At 44.8% G+C, this 14,403-nt stretch overlaps 1 protein-coding gene across 1 annotated transcript; it reads left to right on the forward strand.

Moving 5' to 3' along the window:
• Positions 1-8,462: 8,462 nt before the first annotated feature.
• On the forward strand, positions 8,463-12,168 carry DLX2 (distal-less homeobox 2). Its single transcript, XM_027866141.1, has 3 exons — positions 8,463-9,133; positions 9,728-9,912; positions 10,513-12,168. Exons 1-3 carry the CDS (start codon positions 8,746-8,748, stop codon positions 10,933-10,935), a joined length of 996 nt encoding a protein of 331 aa, XP_027721942.1. The 5' UTR covers positions 8,463-8,745; the 3' UTR covers positions 10,936-12,168.
• Positions 12,169-14,403: the final 2,235 nt, after the last annotated feature.

The following is a 14,403-nucleotide window of genomic DNA, read 5'->3' on the forward strand; positions in this document are numbered from 1 at the left end:
GTATTTTTATTGTAGTCTTTTTACAAACACTTTTCAGTAGTAATGAACTATATGAATAACCAAATAACCCATGATATAGTGCTTGTTGCTTTGGGGTACATGATAAAACCTGCTCTGCCAATTCCTTTCTTTGCCTCTCCAAGGAGTTTTTTGCCTCTTAAGCCCACCTGCCATTTTGCTGTTACTTCCTTTTTTCTTTTGGCTTTGTTTATAGCAAAAACATCAGAATTGATATAGTTTAGTTCATCCAGATTGATATGATTCAGCTGCTCCTTCACAACTCCTTGGTTATTGGACAAGTGTCTCATGTTTAGATTATCAATAGTCAAATTCAAGTTTATTGATGATTAAAAACTGTGATTCTTAGGACTCTCTGTTCTCTTAACCATTACTCTGCTACCATCACTGCTGAAGTGAAGGGGATCCACACAGAATTGGGGCCTGTTTTTATGTTTCCTTTGTACATATGTATATCTCTATATACATAAATGTGCATATATGTGTGTATATGTATGTATGCAGATAGATAGATGATAGATCTATAGATCAATCAATCGATAGATAGATGTGCCTCTTCAAAGTTAGCTAAATTGGTCTTCAGAAAGCAAATTCTGCCACAGTTGAAGCCTTTCCAGTGTGATAGAACCTGACAGTGGTGCTAGCATAGGCTTCATCAACCCAAGAACAACTCCAAAGTACAATAAGCCCTTGAAGTAAGACAAAGTAGAGCATGTAAAGGGTAACATTATTTTTAGCATCCTATTCCTTCTCCAAATCATTGATGAGGAAGGGAAAGAACACTGACCTTTCCTGAAATGGCTAGAACATCATGGAGAGAAAATAGGAGAAACCTGGATAAAGAAGCAGATGCCTTTCCTTCCTCCAAGCAACTGTGTCTACACAAAGGAAGCCTTCAAATCACAGGACTCTCTGACTCTTCTAGCCACCATTTCTTCCCTCTTGTTTTTGCTTTGTTTGGCTTTGTTTCCTCAGAAGTAAAATGAGATTATATGTGGTCTGATTCCTAGAAGGCGATGACCAAAATTAGTTCTGAAAGTCACAAGAGAACTAATGGGTACCTCCTGAACACTCACTGGGGTTCTTCACCTAAATTGGGGATTCAGGCACCTGGATCAATAGTAGCCCTCACAGCTGCCCTCTAGCATTTGATTACACTTGGGGTTTTGGGGTTGTTTTATTTTGTTTTTGCATGAACAGGTGCTTTTATCCAGAGCTGCTGCGCTGTTCAGGCTTTCTTTCCCTTGCAAACAGACTCAAGCAAGAAGGAGGAAATGAAGGTTGGGGTTGAAGCCAAACTTTTTTTTTTCTTCTCGAAGGCATTCTTCCTCAAAAATGCTCACCCAGTACCACTGGCTTTGTGAAGAGCTGAGCACCTACTGAAAGGATTTTTGCGAATGTTTCCAGCAATGCAAATTGGGGAAGAGGGAGGTAGGGGGAATGTATGCCTGCTTTCTTGGGAGGTTTGAGAGCTAGATATGTTGACAACATTCTTGCTAACTGCCTCTCACTATGCATTATGGGTGCTCCTGGAAGGGCAAAGGTAACAACAAAACAATCCGATTATCCTGCAGCCTTTGTCCCTGAAAAAAAAATGAATGTGATTTATTCCATCAGTGTTTATGCAACTCACAACCCAAAGTCTCAGAAGGGTGATCTGGCAGCTTTTAGTGATCAAAGGGAAATGCATTTCTCTCTCCCAGTGATGTTTGCCTTGTAAGCCCTTTGAATATTTGGAGTCCTTCAGAAAGTATAGTGCCTCAGACAAAACTACTTGGTGACAAGTGGTACCACCAGAGCCCTTCAATCAAGCCCACGGTGGTCTCTGCACCTCAGAGTTCAGAAGACTTCCTATTGTCCACGTTTTCTTCTGTTAAGACAGCCAAAACTGAGCTGGCATTTCACATACATACGGTACTTGGATTTCATCCTTCACACATCTGAGGAAAGCCCCTAATTCTTGTTCAAGCCCCTTGAGCTTATGGAAAATCAAGTTGATATTAAAGGTAATTCTTATAATGAATCAGAGCAGAGACTAAACATCCGGCAGTTTGAGCTATATCTTTATCCTTAATTGGAGGGCATCAGTCATATCTCTTCCATTTATAAACTGTTCATAGGATTTCAACCTAGAAGGTACCTTAGGGATCATCTAGTCCAATCTTTTGCATTTTACAGATAAGGAAACAGGCCCATGGAGGGTGTGGTTTTACCAAGGGTCCACTGGGATTAAGTTTTGATTGAGACTTCATGAGGCAGCTATTGGATGGCCCAGTGGATATTGAACCAGCCCTGGTGTCAGGAGGACTTGAGTTCAAACCCCACCTCAGGCACTTACTAGCTGTGGGATCCTGGGCAAGTTACTTAACCCTGATTACCAGAGAGAGAATTCAAACTGAGATTTTTAGGATTTCAAAACTAATGCTCTGCCTTCTGAATTACTTCTATTGGAGGAATCCCCTGGCACTGAATCTACAGCCCTTTTAGCTGTCCCTTTTATCTCCAAAATCTGCACTTGAAATAAAGGGGGAAACTGTTTAGGATCAGAAGTATAGAGGTTAGATTTGCTCCAAGATCCAGATGGGCCCAGAGGATTTAGCTCTAAGATCATAAGACTTCTGGGAATCTAGAAGATATAGAAGTGCGGATGTGTTTTGGTGTGAGTGAGGGACTGAAGATTAGGTTGAAAGGGTTATAGTAAGGTCAGTTACGGAGGTATGAGAAGAAAGCAGAATTGAATATTTTCTTTGAAAAAACCATCTCTAAAGAGGCTTGCTGTTAGCAGAGTAGGAGATGGAGTGAAGAGAGTACTGATTTGGCATCAAAAGACCTGGGTTCGAATCCCTACTCTGTTACTAAACACCTGTGTAAACTTGGACAGGTCACTTAATGTCTCTGGGCCTCAGTTTCTTCATTCATAAAATGTGGGGGTTCACAAGATGACCCCCAAAGTCCCAGCCAGTTCTAAATCTGATAATCTTAGAGTCTGAAAATACTGAATGAAATAGGATGTATCTCTCTCTACTCTCCTTCCCCACAGATAAAAATGCTCCAAGGAGGACTAGAAAGTAGGATCTGACAGTTTAGGCATGTGAGTCGGGAGAGGTCGTCTGAGTGCTGACCCCAGCTCCAATACCCCACCCTCGAAGCCACGTGGTCACCTCCTTGGAAAGCTGCCCTTCTCCCCTGGCGTTCTCCAGTCCTAAGCTGTGGTTGGTCACAGAGGCTTTTCTACAGAATTGATGCTGGGAGCACAGACTGTTTTCTTCAAAGGATGTAATTTTTCAAATGCACCAGTATGATTGCAGCCGAATCGGGGTCTAAGCAGAAAAGGCAGGGGGGGAGGGGACCAAGATAGAGAGATGGAAAGAACTATGTGAAGTCATAAAGGGCCACACAGTATCTCACAGAATCTGGAGAGTAAGCTGGTGCCTGTAATTGGAATTTTTATTTTGCAGAAAACTTCTAGAAAGACTCTAAGGGGAAGGTTGCTCAGAAAGAGAAAAAATGAACAAAAATAAAAGGAGGAAAGAGAACTGTTACAAGAGAGGCAACATGTCAAGTTCATACTTTTTGGAAGAGTCCTCACATGACCCATGAACTTAAGCATTAGAAAATGTTTTTGCAACATACGTACATACACATATGTGTAAATTATTTCCCCCTTCTCCCAAACTCCTTGAGGTCTTGGTCTGTTTCCTTCCGTCTTTGTTTCCCTAGCACACAGCACCAGGCTTCACAGATAGTAGGGGCTTAATAAATTTGTTGGAGGCATCATATAAGTTAAAAGAATGTTAGTATCTGAACTGGCCCAATCATTCTAGAAAACAATTTAAACTTATGCTAAAAAGTGACTATAATGTTCAAACCCTTTCACCCAGAGATTTCACCACCAGGTGTATACCCCAAGAAGGCTGATAATAAAAAGAAAGGTCCCATATGGACTAGAATATTTATAGGCTTACTTTTTGTAGTAGCAAAGAAGAGGACACAAAATAGATCTTCATCCATTGGGAATGAGTAGGCAAATTGTGGCAGAGGAATGGAATAGAATATTACTGTGCTGTAAGAAAAGATAAATATGAAAAATACAGAGAAGTATGAGAAGACACATGAACTAAGGCAAATAAGCAGAACCAAGAAAACAAAATAAACAATGACTAAACAGTATAAATGGAAAGAACAATAATGACAAAATAGAAACTGAATGCTGTGAAATTATAATGACCAAGTTGGGCCCCATAGAAAATATAGAAAAGGCTTTGAATGTGGAATGCTGTATTTAAGATCTGATTTGGTTAATATGTTGGTTAGTTTTGCTGCTCTTTTTTTGCCTCTTTTTTATTTAGTTGGCTGGTTGTATAAGGCCAGGGAGGGGAGGAAGGATATATTGGAAAATAAAGGTGATATAAGAATAAAATGTATTAAAATTTTTTTAAGAAAAAAGTCAGATGATCTAGGTTCAAATCTTGGCTCTGTCACTCCCTACAGGTAAGTCACTTCAATTCTGGGAGCTGCATTTTTCCCAGCTGAGGAAAGGTCCTCAGTTGATGAACCTACCATCCTAAAAAATGAGCCAAGATGACTCAAGGAGGCTGACAGCTGTGCAGGAAGTCCACTCAGAACCGATTCCTTGGTGGGAGGGGACATTGGGGGCCAAGTCAAAAGAAAAAGGAAGGAAGGAAAGACAGAAAGGAAGGAAGGAAATGAAAGAGAGAAAGAAAGATAAAGGAAGGCAGGAAAGAAAGAAAGAAAAAAGAAAGAGAAAGGGAGAGAAAGAGAGGGAGGAAGAAAAGAAGGGAGGGAGGGAGGAAAAACCACTTGGAATTCCAGATGAGGTCTATAAAAATTTAAGACACTCAGGTCCCCTTGTATAAAAATGCATAACAAGATGACTTGGGGAAAGAAGAGCAGAATTTGCAGAACCACAGTCAGCCTCAGGCAAAACAGCAGCAGCGGCAAAGTTGTCTTTGAAGCCCTCTCATCCACACCTTCCTTTGGAAGTCCCTTAACTCTAGGCGCCTACTTCAGGTCCCATTCCCGAAAGGCTAGCTGTCAACTAATCTCCGCTGAGATGTTATCTAGTAACGGTTTAAGGCATAATCCCTCCCGGGATACTGGCCTTATAATAAGCGTCTTTAAAAGGCTGCGTGGGGTAATGGCAAGAATATTGGACCTAAAGAAAGCAGAATCTTACTTCAGACTTTACAACACATTAGCTGTGTGATTGTGAGCAAGTCATTTAAACTCTCTGAGCCCAGGTTTCCTCATCTATGTAATGGGGATAGGAATACTTCCACTACCTGCTTCACAGAGTCCTTGTGAAGATCGCAACATACAAAGTGCTTTACATTTTGTAAACCAAAAGGCGCCCTATGTGCCAGTCATCATTAAATATAATGGATTATTATCACCGACATTATATTAAAGAAAAGAGAAACTTTCAGCACGCCAGTGGTGGCCAGAGGAGAAGGAAGATGTATCAAAGCCACGGTTAAAAAAAAAAAAGCAATCTAAGAATACAAACAAATATTTATTAAGTATCTTCTGTGTACAAGTGGGAGAAGCTAGTGTGTGGTAATATATTTGGTCCTGGACTTGGACTCAGAGATACCTGGGGTAAAAGCCTACTTCCGAAATTTACTAGCTGTGTGACCACGAACAAGTCACTCAACTTCTCTGAAAACACACAAGTTGGTTGACATCTGCTTCGATGGAGGAATTTTCTACACCGAAAAATCATATGTCTTTGATGTGTGTGTAAGCCAAGGTGCTAAGCTCTGGGAGTACAAAGCCAACAAGACAGTCTCTGCCCTTAAGGGGTTTACCATTCCAGAGAGAGGGTGGAGGTAGGGGTGAGGAATACAGCATGAACACGGAGGAGTATGACACCGAGTCAGGCGTGAAGGCGGCAAAGGAGAGAGATCAGACAAAGAGCTCTTGCAATATTTGAGTAGGGAAAGAGGGCAAGCTAGCTTGGGAAGGCTTCAGGGAGGGATCTTCTGAACGCTCATCCTCCCTACAAGGTGAAAGGCTGCTGCTCTTCAGCTCCCTAAAAACTGCGTGGACATCCCCTCCCAATCTTGATCTCCATTCATTTTTCCCCATCCTGACGCCTTTGAATCAATCCCGAATTTGACTCAGAAAAAAAAAAAAGATCCTTAACTCTGAGCTCTCCAAGCTTCAATGGTTGAGCGCTGAACTTTCAATCTGCATTACTCTCTCCATATACGAAGAATGAATTGAGGGTAGGAGTATTGCCCAATTCTACACTAGGAAAGGAAATTATTTCTCAGCTCCGACAGACTTTCCTTCTGGCTTTCTAGAAAATGGAAATAATTATCTAGATGCAGTTTTTCAAGTTTAAAACTACTTTTGCCTCAATTTTCCGGGTATTAGGGAAGTGGGTTTGGACTTAAATTACTCAGACAATTGCTTCAATATTTGACTTGTCAGTGTGACTCTTGCTTCCATCCTCAGCTAGCTCATTGCTCCATGTTCTTTGTCTCCGATCTTCTCTCTAGCACACACACACCTTGGACCTATAGTTGTTTTCCTATCAATGAGGCCTCTTGACACTCACTAGAAGGCCCATAAAAAGCATTTCAATGGAGAACATAGTGCAGGAACTCAGGGTTCTTCCTTGGCTAAAATGGTGGCTAAGAAGCAAATCCGGGTTGTATTTGAAGGCGGTATTCCGTCCTCTCTCATTGTTGTCCTGACGGCGAGCCATTGTATAGCTTTAATGCCGAATGTTCACATTTTAATTGTACATTTGCTTTTTTTCCCCTGGGGAAGAAGACCAGGGGTAATATTTTTTCGGAGTATCAACTTGTTTTCCAGGACGTTGTTGTTACAACAAGTTCATTCGACGACACAGTTATGCATTTGGGTTGGGGATCTTCAGACTGTGAGCGCTAGCACAATTTTGTGGCTTTTAATTACTATTTTGTTGAGCTGGGGGGTTTGAGAGACTGGCGCCTAGGGATGATTACACTGTCTACCTCTACCTGGGACTCACTGAAGCATGGCTCTACTTCCACTAGGTGGCGCTATGAGGCAAGATCAAAAACAAGCTGAAACGTCTACCCCCCCCACCACCTCCCCAACTACCGAAGTCACGAAGTGTATTTTTTCCTCCCAGTTTAGTCAGGGCTTCGTTGTTGACTTGGAGGGATTTGGGGTTTCTTTTTTGTTTTGTTTTGTATTTTAAAGGAAGTCGCTACTGTAGTGGGGGGGAGTGAGAAGGGGGGGGAGAGAGACAATGGAAATGCAGGTGTAGACATGTCCTAAAGTTCCTAAAAGTAAAGTAAGCAAAGAACTGCCGTATCACACAAGGTAAACCTTTTCAGTGAATTCGTGTTGAAAATTCAGCAAGATTTCAGAAATTTCAGGAGGAAACATGATTCCTTAACTTAAATGTAAATTAATTCACCTTTTTATAGAAGTCATATTTGGAGGGGAATCTTCAGGTCATCTAATTCTAATCCAACTTCCCACACAAGTGGAAAAAAAATCCCGCTATCACTATTTGGTGTGGTTAATTACCCATCAAATACTTATAATAAGACTACATATACATTCTATTACCTAAAGCCTAGGTGTGTCAGGTAAGAACAAGGAAAAGTGGTTTCGAATGTATGATTAACAAGAATACCTTTGTATTTATATAGCTTTTCTTTCAAGCAATAACAACCCCCCCCAAAAACCACCTTAAATACACTAATTAAACCTCCAGATATCGCCATAATGGTTGGTACATGTGGCAGGTGTGATTATACACGGTTTATAGATAATTCAGAATAACTGAATGTGCTGACGGGTCTAAGTGCCAGAGGTTTCGAGGAAAAGAGCAAAGAACCAGAGTTTACCCAGCCCTCAACACCTTCTTTATTGTGATTAATGTGTTTGAAAATAGAGATAAGATCTGACTTAGGATTTACTTCCAGTAATTTATAATAAACAAAATGTGGGGAAGCGGAAACTTTTTTTCTTCATTTGGGGCAGTAGGCCACAATCGTCTACCCCTCCTCCTGGCTACCCCCTCCCTCCACCCTATTCCTTCTATGTTCCCCCCGCCCCCCATCCCCTCCATCCCCTCTTCTTTCATAGCTGCTCGAAGAGCCTCGGCCTTAGAACAGCAGCCGCTGCCGCTGCCGCTGCCGCAGCCACAGCACACGCCATGTGACACCCACCTCTTGTCTGGGCGTTCTAAGGAACCCAGAGACTTCTGTGGGGCCGGGATGGCGATTGGCTGTTGCTAGGTGACGTCGCCTGCCCTCACGTGACAAGTGTTAAATGCCCGCCCGGCAGGAGCCAGCTCCTCAGACAATCGTAAAGCTGCTCCTGACCGCTCACCTGCTCCTGCCTCCCGGAGCCTACCACCGCTGCCCCCGCCGCCCCTCCCCCCTCCAGATCTCCTCCCCCGCCCGTGCCCAGTGCTGGCAGAGGAGGAGAACATGGTGGGCTAGAGGATGAGTTGGGCAGCAGCCACAGAGGCAGTGGTCCCGAGTGGTCCCCACTGATCGCCTCCCCCGCCCAGCAAAGGAGGAGGAGGAGGAGGAGGAGGAGTTCCTAGATAATTGCCATTTCTTGTTTTCTTTCTCCCCACCCCCTTCCCCGTAATTACTTTGGTTGCCCGAGGGGAGAGGGAGAGAGAGACTGAGGAGCCGCCCGCCTAGTCCTCTCTGGTGCCCCACCGCCTTCTCCTTCCCGTCCCGGGGCAGGATGACTGGAGTCTTTGACAGTCTGGTGGCTGATATGCACTCGAACCAGATCACTGCCTCCAGCAGTTACCACCAACACCACCATCAGCACAGCGGCAGCGGCGGCAGCAGCACTAGCCTGCACAAGCCCCAGGAGTCCCCCACGCTGCCCGTGTCCACCGCCACGGACAGCAGCTACTACACCAACCAGCAGCACGGGGCAGGGGGCAGCGGCGGCGGCGGCGGCGGAGGGTCCCCATACGCGCAGATGGGCTCGTACCAGTACCACGCCAGCGGCCTCAACACCGTCCCCTACTCTGCCAAAGCGGGCTACGACCTGGGCTACACCGCGGCGTACAGCTCCTACGGGCCCTACGGAACCAGCTCCTCTCCAGCCAACAACGAGCCCGGTACGGGTAATTCTCACACAGCTAATTGGTGCTAAGTCTTTCTTGCTTCTTGTTGGGGGAAAAAAAAAGTTTGGGGAAAAAGGGTTCCCAGTCCCAGCCCTGGTCCTATAGATTTTGGAGGTTACCATCCCCCCATCTCTGTTCCGCCTACCCCACCCACCCCGTCCCACTTTTCCCCTTCCTCAGTTCCAAAGCTGGTTTCAGAGAGCAGTTCCTTCGCCGAAGAGGATTTTTAAGAAGTTGGGATAAGAGCGAGAAATTTTCAAGAAAGGGATAGTTACGCATGCAACGTAGCTGTTGACTTTTTCTCTTTACCCGAGTTTCTTTTTTCGTAATACGCTTCTTTTGCTTCTTTCCCGTCTCCCCGCCCCCCACCCGCATAAAAAAAAAATTGGAAATTGCAGAGGGACCTGATTCACTCCCAAACGTAAATTCCTGGAAAGAAAGATGGGTGAAGTTTCTCGGCCCGGGGATTCTCTGACCACCTCGCTGCAAGAGATCGTGTGTGTGTGATGGGACACCAGCGGGCGTCCCAGGTCTTGTTTGGCGGGTTCCTTCATTGTTCTTTCTCTTTTTGTCCCCCTTTTGTTGCAGAAAAGGAAGAATGTGAGCCCGAAATCAGAATAGTGAACGGGAAGCCAAAGAAAGTGAGGAAACCTCGCACCATTTATTCCAGTTTCCAGTTAGCAGCTCTTCAGAGGCGATTCCAAAAGACTCAGTACTTGGCACTACCCGAAAGAGCTGAACTGGCCGCCTCCCTAGGCCTCACACAGACTCAGGTAAGGGGCTCCCCGCTTTTTCTGCCCCCCTGAGCATGGGTTTGCCTGTGCTGGAGGTTTTCCAACCTTACAGTTGGCCCAGGGGCAGGAGTTCTAACTGTAATGAATATCCATCCATCTGAGTAGAAATTATATATACATACTCTAAAAAGGCCTGCTGACTCACAATTCAGTATATGAAATTAGAAGTGACAAACCCTTAGTGGTTGGAATAATGGCACTGACCAGTGGAAGAGAGAAGGGATGGACTTATAACTGCCATCTCAGGGATAATGTCCTCCTCATTAAAAGTTATAATAATTGATTGGCATTTAGTGTCTAACTTTTCATTAGAACCCTGCTCCTATATATCATATACTCTTATCTATCCATTTTTGATTTGAGTAAATATTCATTCTGTCTAAAAATTATCCCAATTGACCAAAAATAAACTGAATTTCATTCTCTGAACTGATTGAGGTACTCAGTCTCCCTCCCCTCAGACCTTCCAGCCTGGCTGGAGATCTACTGTTTCAGTCTGTCAGTCTGTGTCTTCTCTTTTATTTCTTCCTCTTCTTGCTCCTACTCTGCTGTACATAACAGTTTCCCTTTTCCGCAAAGGTCAAGATCTGGTTCCAGAATCGCCGTTCTAAGTTCAAGAAGATGTGGAAAAGTGGAGAGATTCCTTCAGACCAGCACCCAGGCAGCAGTGCCTCTCCCCCCTGCGCATCACCTCCAGTCTCAGCACCTACAACCTGGGACTTCGCCCCTCACCAGCGGATGAGCAGCGCAGGAGGCAGTGGAGGTAGCGGGAGCGGAGGTGGAGGAGGTAGCTCAGGCTCCAGTCCCAGCAGCGGTACTTCAGCTTTCCTAGGCAACTATCCGTGGTACCATCAGGCTTCCAGCTCGGCTTCCCACCTCCAGGCCAGTGCACCGCTATTGCAGCATCCTCAGCCCCCGCAGCCCCATCACCACCACCATCCCCACCATCATCATCACCACAGCAGCAGCAGCTCAGCAGTGAGCTCAGGGACGATATTCTAACTTTGGAAGAGACTGGGAGAGAGAGAGAGAGAGAGAGAGAGAGAGAGAGAGAGAGAGAGAGAGAGAGACTCCCCACAGTGGCTGCTGCCTACCCAGAACAAGGGGTACTTCTCCCTTATTCCTCTGCCATCTCAGACCCCAGTCCGCAATCCCAGCGCCTTTCTCTCCCTGAGCAAGGAGGGGCGGCGTACCCCAAAGCCCCTGCTCCTCCTAGGAGCAGACTCTGGTGCTTTGATAACCCTTTCCCATCCAACTGTCCGATGCATTTGTAAAGTTAAGGGGCTTTTTGCCCTGTGGGTTTTCCTGTGTGATACGTGGGAAAAGGACTTTGCTTAGTCGGGGTACCCAAGGGGTTAGGGACTTCGGCCACATTTCAGGTCAGGTTCTTTCTCCCCAAGGTCTCTTTCAAGCCCGGACTTCCAATAACTCTCCACTCTCCGTCTCCCCCACCCCCACCTCTTCCCTGGTCCTGAGAGGTCAGGGAACTTCTCCCTGAGACTAAAAACAAAGTCCTGAAGAGTGACGCTTTCCTCTCTCGTTCCCAACTTTGCCGTTCCTCCCTCTCTCCAAGGGTTCACCCTGAATTGCATTGCTCTTTTCCAGGGTCAGTCGCTAAGCCTCCTGTTCTGCCTCGAATCCTTTCTCCTTCCTCCTCCTCACCTCTACTCCCCACATACACACACTCGTGCGAGCAAAAAAGAATCCTCGGTTATAAACTTCACTGTGGGCCCAATTCCGTTCTTTTCCTTCCTCAACTTCCCTCCTTTGCTCACGTTGTCCTTGCCGACTTTTTTTTTTTCTTTTTTGCTGTGGTGTGTGTTCCTGGCCCTCATCTCCTTAGCTCTCTAGGGAAAAGCATATGAGATCTCCACTCCTCCTCCTACTCATCCATCACCAGTGGAGTTTTTTTATTTTTATTTTTTTAAAAGTTTAGGTGCCTTTGCGGATGACCTCATTTTGATGTTAAAAAATGATTTTTTATATGTGGACATTGCAAAAAAAAAGTGTTTAAATTATCTTTTTTAAACTCAATTCAGGATTATTATCCTGGAAAAACACACACACAAAGTTTGTAAATAAAGGTGTTCGTGCAGATTTCCCTTCCCCTCCCTTGATTTATTTGTAAAAAAATATATATATATTCAACTTTCAGACTTTTTGGTGAATCAACTGTAAGAATTTCGGGTTAGCAGTAGTCTCATTTTCCCTCCTCTCCCATTTTTTAAAAAAGTATTCCCCTTGACAAGTTTCCTTCTCTCAGTTAAATTAAGCTACTGATTTCGATTTTATTTTATTTTAAGCCCAAGGTCTTTGTTCTTTAAAGGAAAGGTATTTTTGAGTTATTTATTATGAAAACAACATACTCTTAATGTCGATTTTACAATATGAAGAGATTATTTAAATAAATTATTGTTTTCATTGTACTTGCACCGTATTTCCTTGGATATCGCGATTGAGACCTGAGTTGCAAGCCGCTGGTCCTTTATACATCAGCAGCCAAGGTCAAAATGAACGTACTTGGGCCCCAAGCACTTGCAGCACTCTTGCTGCGCTCAAAGTCTTTTCTGCTATTGTCCCCATCTGAGGGGCTATTTTACCTGGAACTGCAGGTTGCGAGTTTTAGGTATTAGCAGTTGAGCGAGAGGAAAGAGATCAGAATTTGGGGAAAACTCAAAGACGGCCTTTCGTTTCTTGGTGGAACCACGGCAACAGTAAGTTCATGATCTCCCATTGTGGCAGAACAACTCGCTCAGTTTGCCTGGAGGATGGGGGCGACCGCTGCCTCGGCCCTATGAATCACTCAGCTCACGCTCGGGCTCCCAGACTCGGCCCCGCCCCTCCCTCCCTCCCCTTCCGCGAGCTGGCGCCACTGACTTTTAGCCCCGGACTGTCTCCCGCCGCCCACGTCACCCCACCCTTGCGTAGCTGGTGTTGCTGCTGTTGTTGCTGGTGCTGCTGGTGTTGCTGCTGTTTGTTGTTGCAGCCGCGGCCTCCGACCTCCGCGGCAGCAAGCCTCTGAGGTCGATAAAGGGAACTGACCGGTTCCAGTTCCAGTTCTCTTCTCTACCTATTCTCGAATCGGGCCAATTCTGCTCGCACCCACCCTAGTCCGGGCTCCTGGGTTCCTCACTTTCCTTGAGGGCAGAGAAGCTTGTGCTTTGTTTGGCCTGGACCCCTGTGTGGAGTCACATTCACACGCATACACACTCAGCTGCATTAGAATGCTGTTAGGCTCCGAGCACAGGAATTGAACATGCACACATACATAAAAAAGTGATAGGAGTAGCATACTTGCAACTTGCTCTTTGTAGGGAAGGTTGTGAGTTCTTCGCTCACCCTCCTAGAAAGTACATACAGGTATATTCATTTGCCTTTATTTTTGACACCTGTGCACCTAACAGAAACCGCTGTGAATAGAAGGGAACTTTATTGCTTCGATGCCCTTGGTGGGATGGGTTCTGGGGCTATACATCACTTCCTCTTGCCCCTCGAAGTGTCATCCATCCAGTAATCTAAAGGGTTCTGACTTCTCTGAAGAACAGATTCTCAAGGCCTAATACTCCTAACCCTAACTCCATGGACTAAAATCCTCATTTTTTTATTAGGAAATGGGGAAAATGCAACTTTGACATGTTGTTCTAGACAATTGTGAACCTGAGGGATCCCAAATCTTTCTTGTGCAGAAAGATCATAGATTGAAAAGCCAAAGGGGCCTTTAGAATACATCTAAATGAAACCACTCCTTTTCACAAATGAGGAAAAATAAATTGGGGGTGAAGGGCTAAAATATGACTTGTTTGAGAGCACAGCAAAGGCACTGAGTTGTCTCTCCATCCCTTGGTTTGTTTTTTTTTTTTCCCAGTTGAGGCAGCCTCCAAGATGTCACTCACCATTCATAAAGAGGGAGCAATATACAAGAAAAGGCTTAATCCACTGCTAAGGAAAAAAAAAAATCTGCTCCCCTGACCAGAGGACCATGTCAAAGAGAGACATTATCTTCAGTGTTTTCCTTATTCCATTTCTTGTGCTTGCTCTACTCTGCTCTGTTAAAATGAGAGTTTTGGAAAAGATCCGATACCTTTGGCAGGTAGTTGTGAGCAGAAAGGAAAGGAAAACACTTCCTGGGTTGTAAAGATATAGTACCTCTTTTTAAAAAAAAACAAACAAACAATTTTGACCATTAAATTTTTAAATACCACACTACTTTATTGTCTGAGGTTGTGTTTTTATTGTTCATTGAAGTTTGGGGACAGCCGTGGCAACTAGTGCCTAACAGCAACTCGAGATTAAGATCAAATATCTCCCCTTCAAAATTTCAATCTGGCTTTCCCAGGCGAGAACTTGAGTACCTTGATTCTTCCGGCGCTCAGTTCTCCACCCTTCCGGGCTCCAGAATTCCATGGCCCTAGGATCCTAGAGCGCCAGGCTCTTGCTTCACTTTTCCTCCAGTAGTTGAATGCCCTTTTC

This window comes from Vombatus ursinus, unplaced genomic scaffold (assembly GCF_900497805.2).
Source record: "Vombatus ursinus unplaced genomic scaffold, bare-nosed wombat genome assembly UNPS02014779.1, whole genome shotgun sequence".
Lineage (NCBI taxonomy): Eukaryota > Metazoa > Chordata > Mammalia > Diprotodontia > Vombatidae > Vombatus > Vombatus ursinus.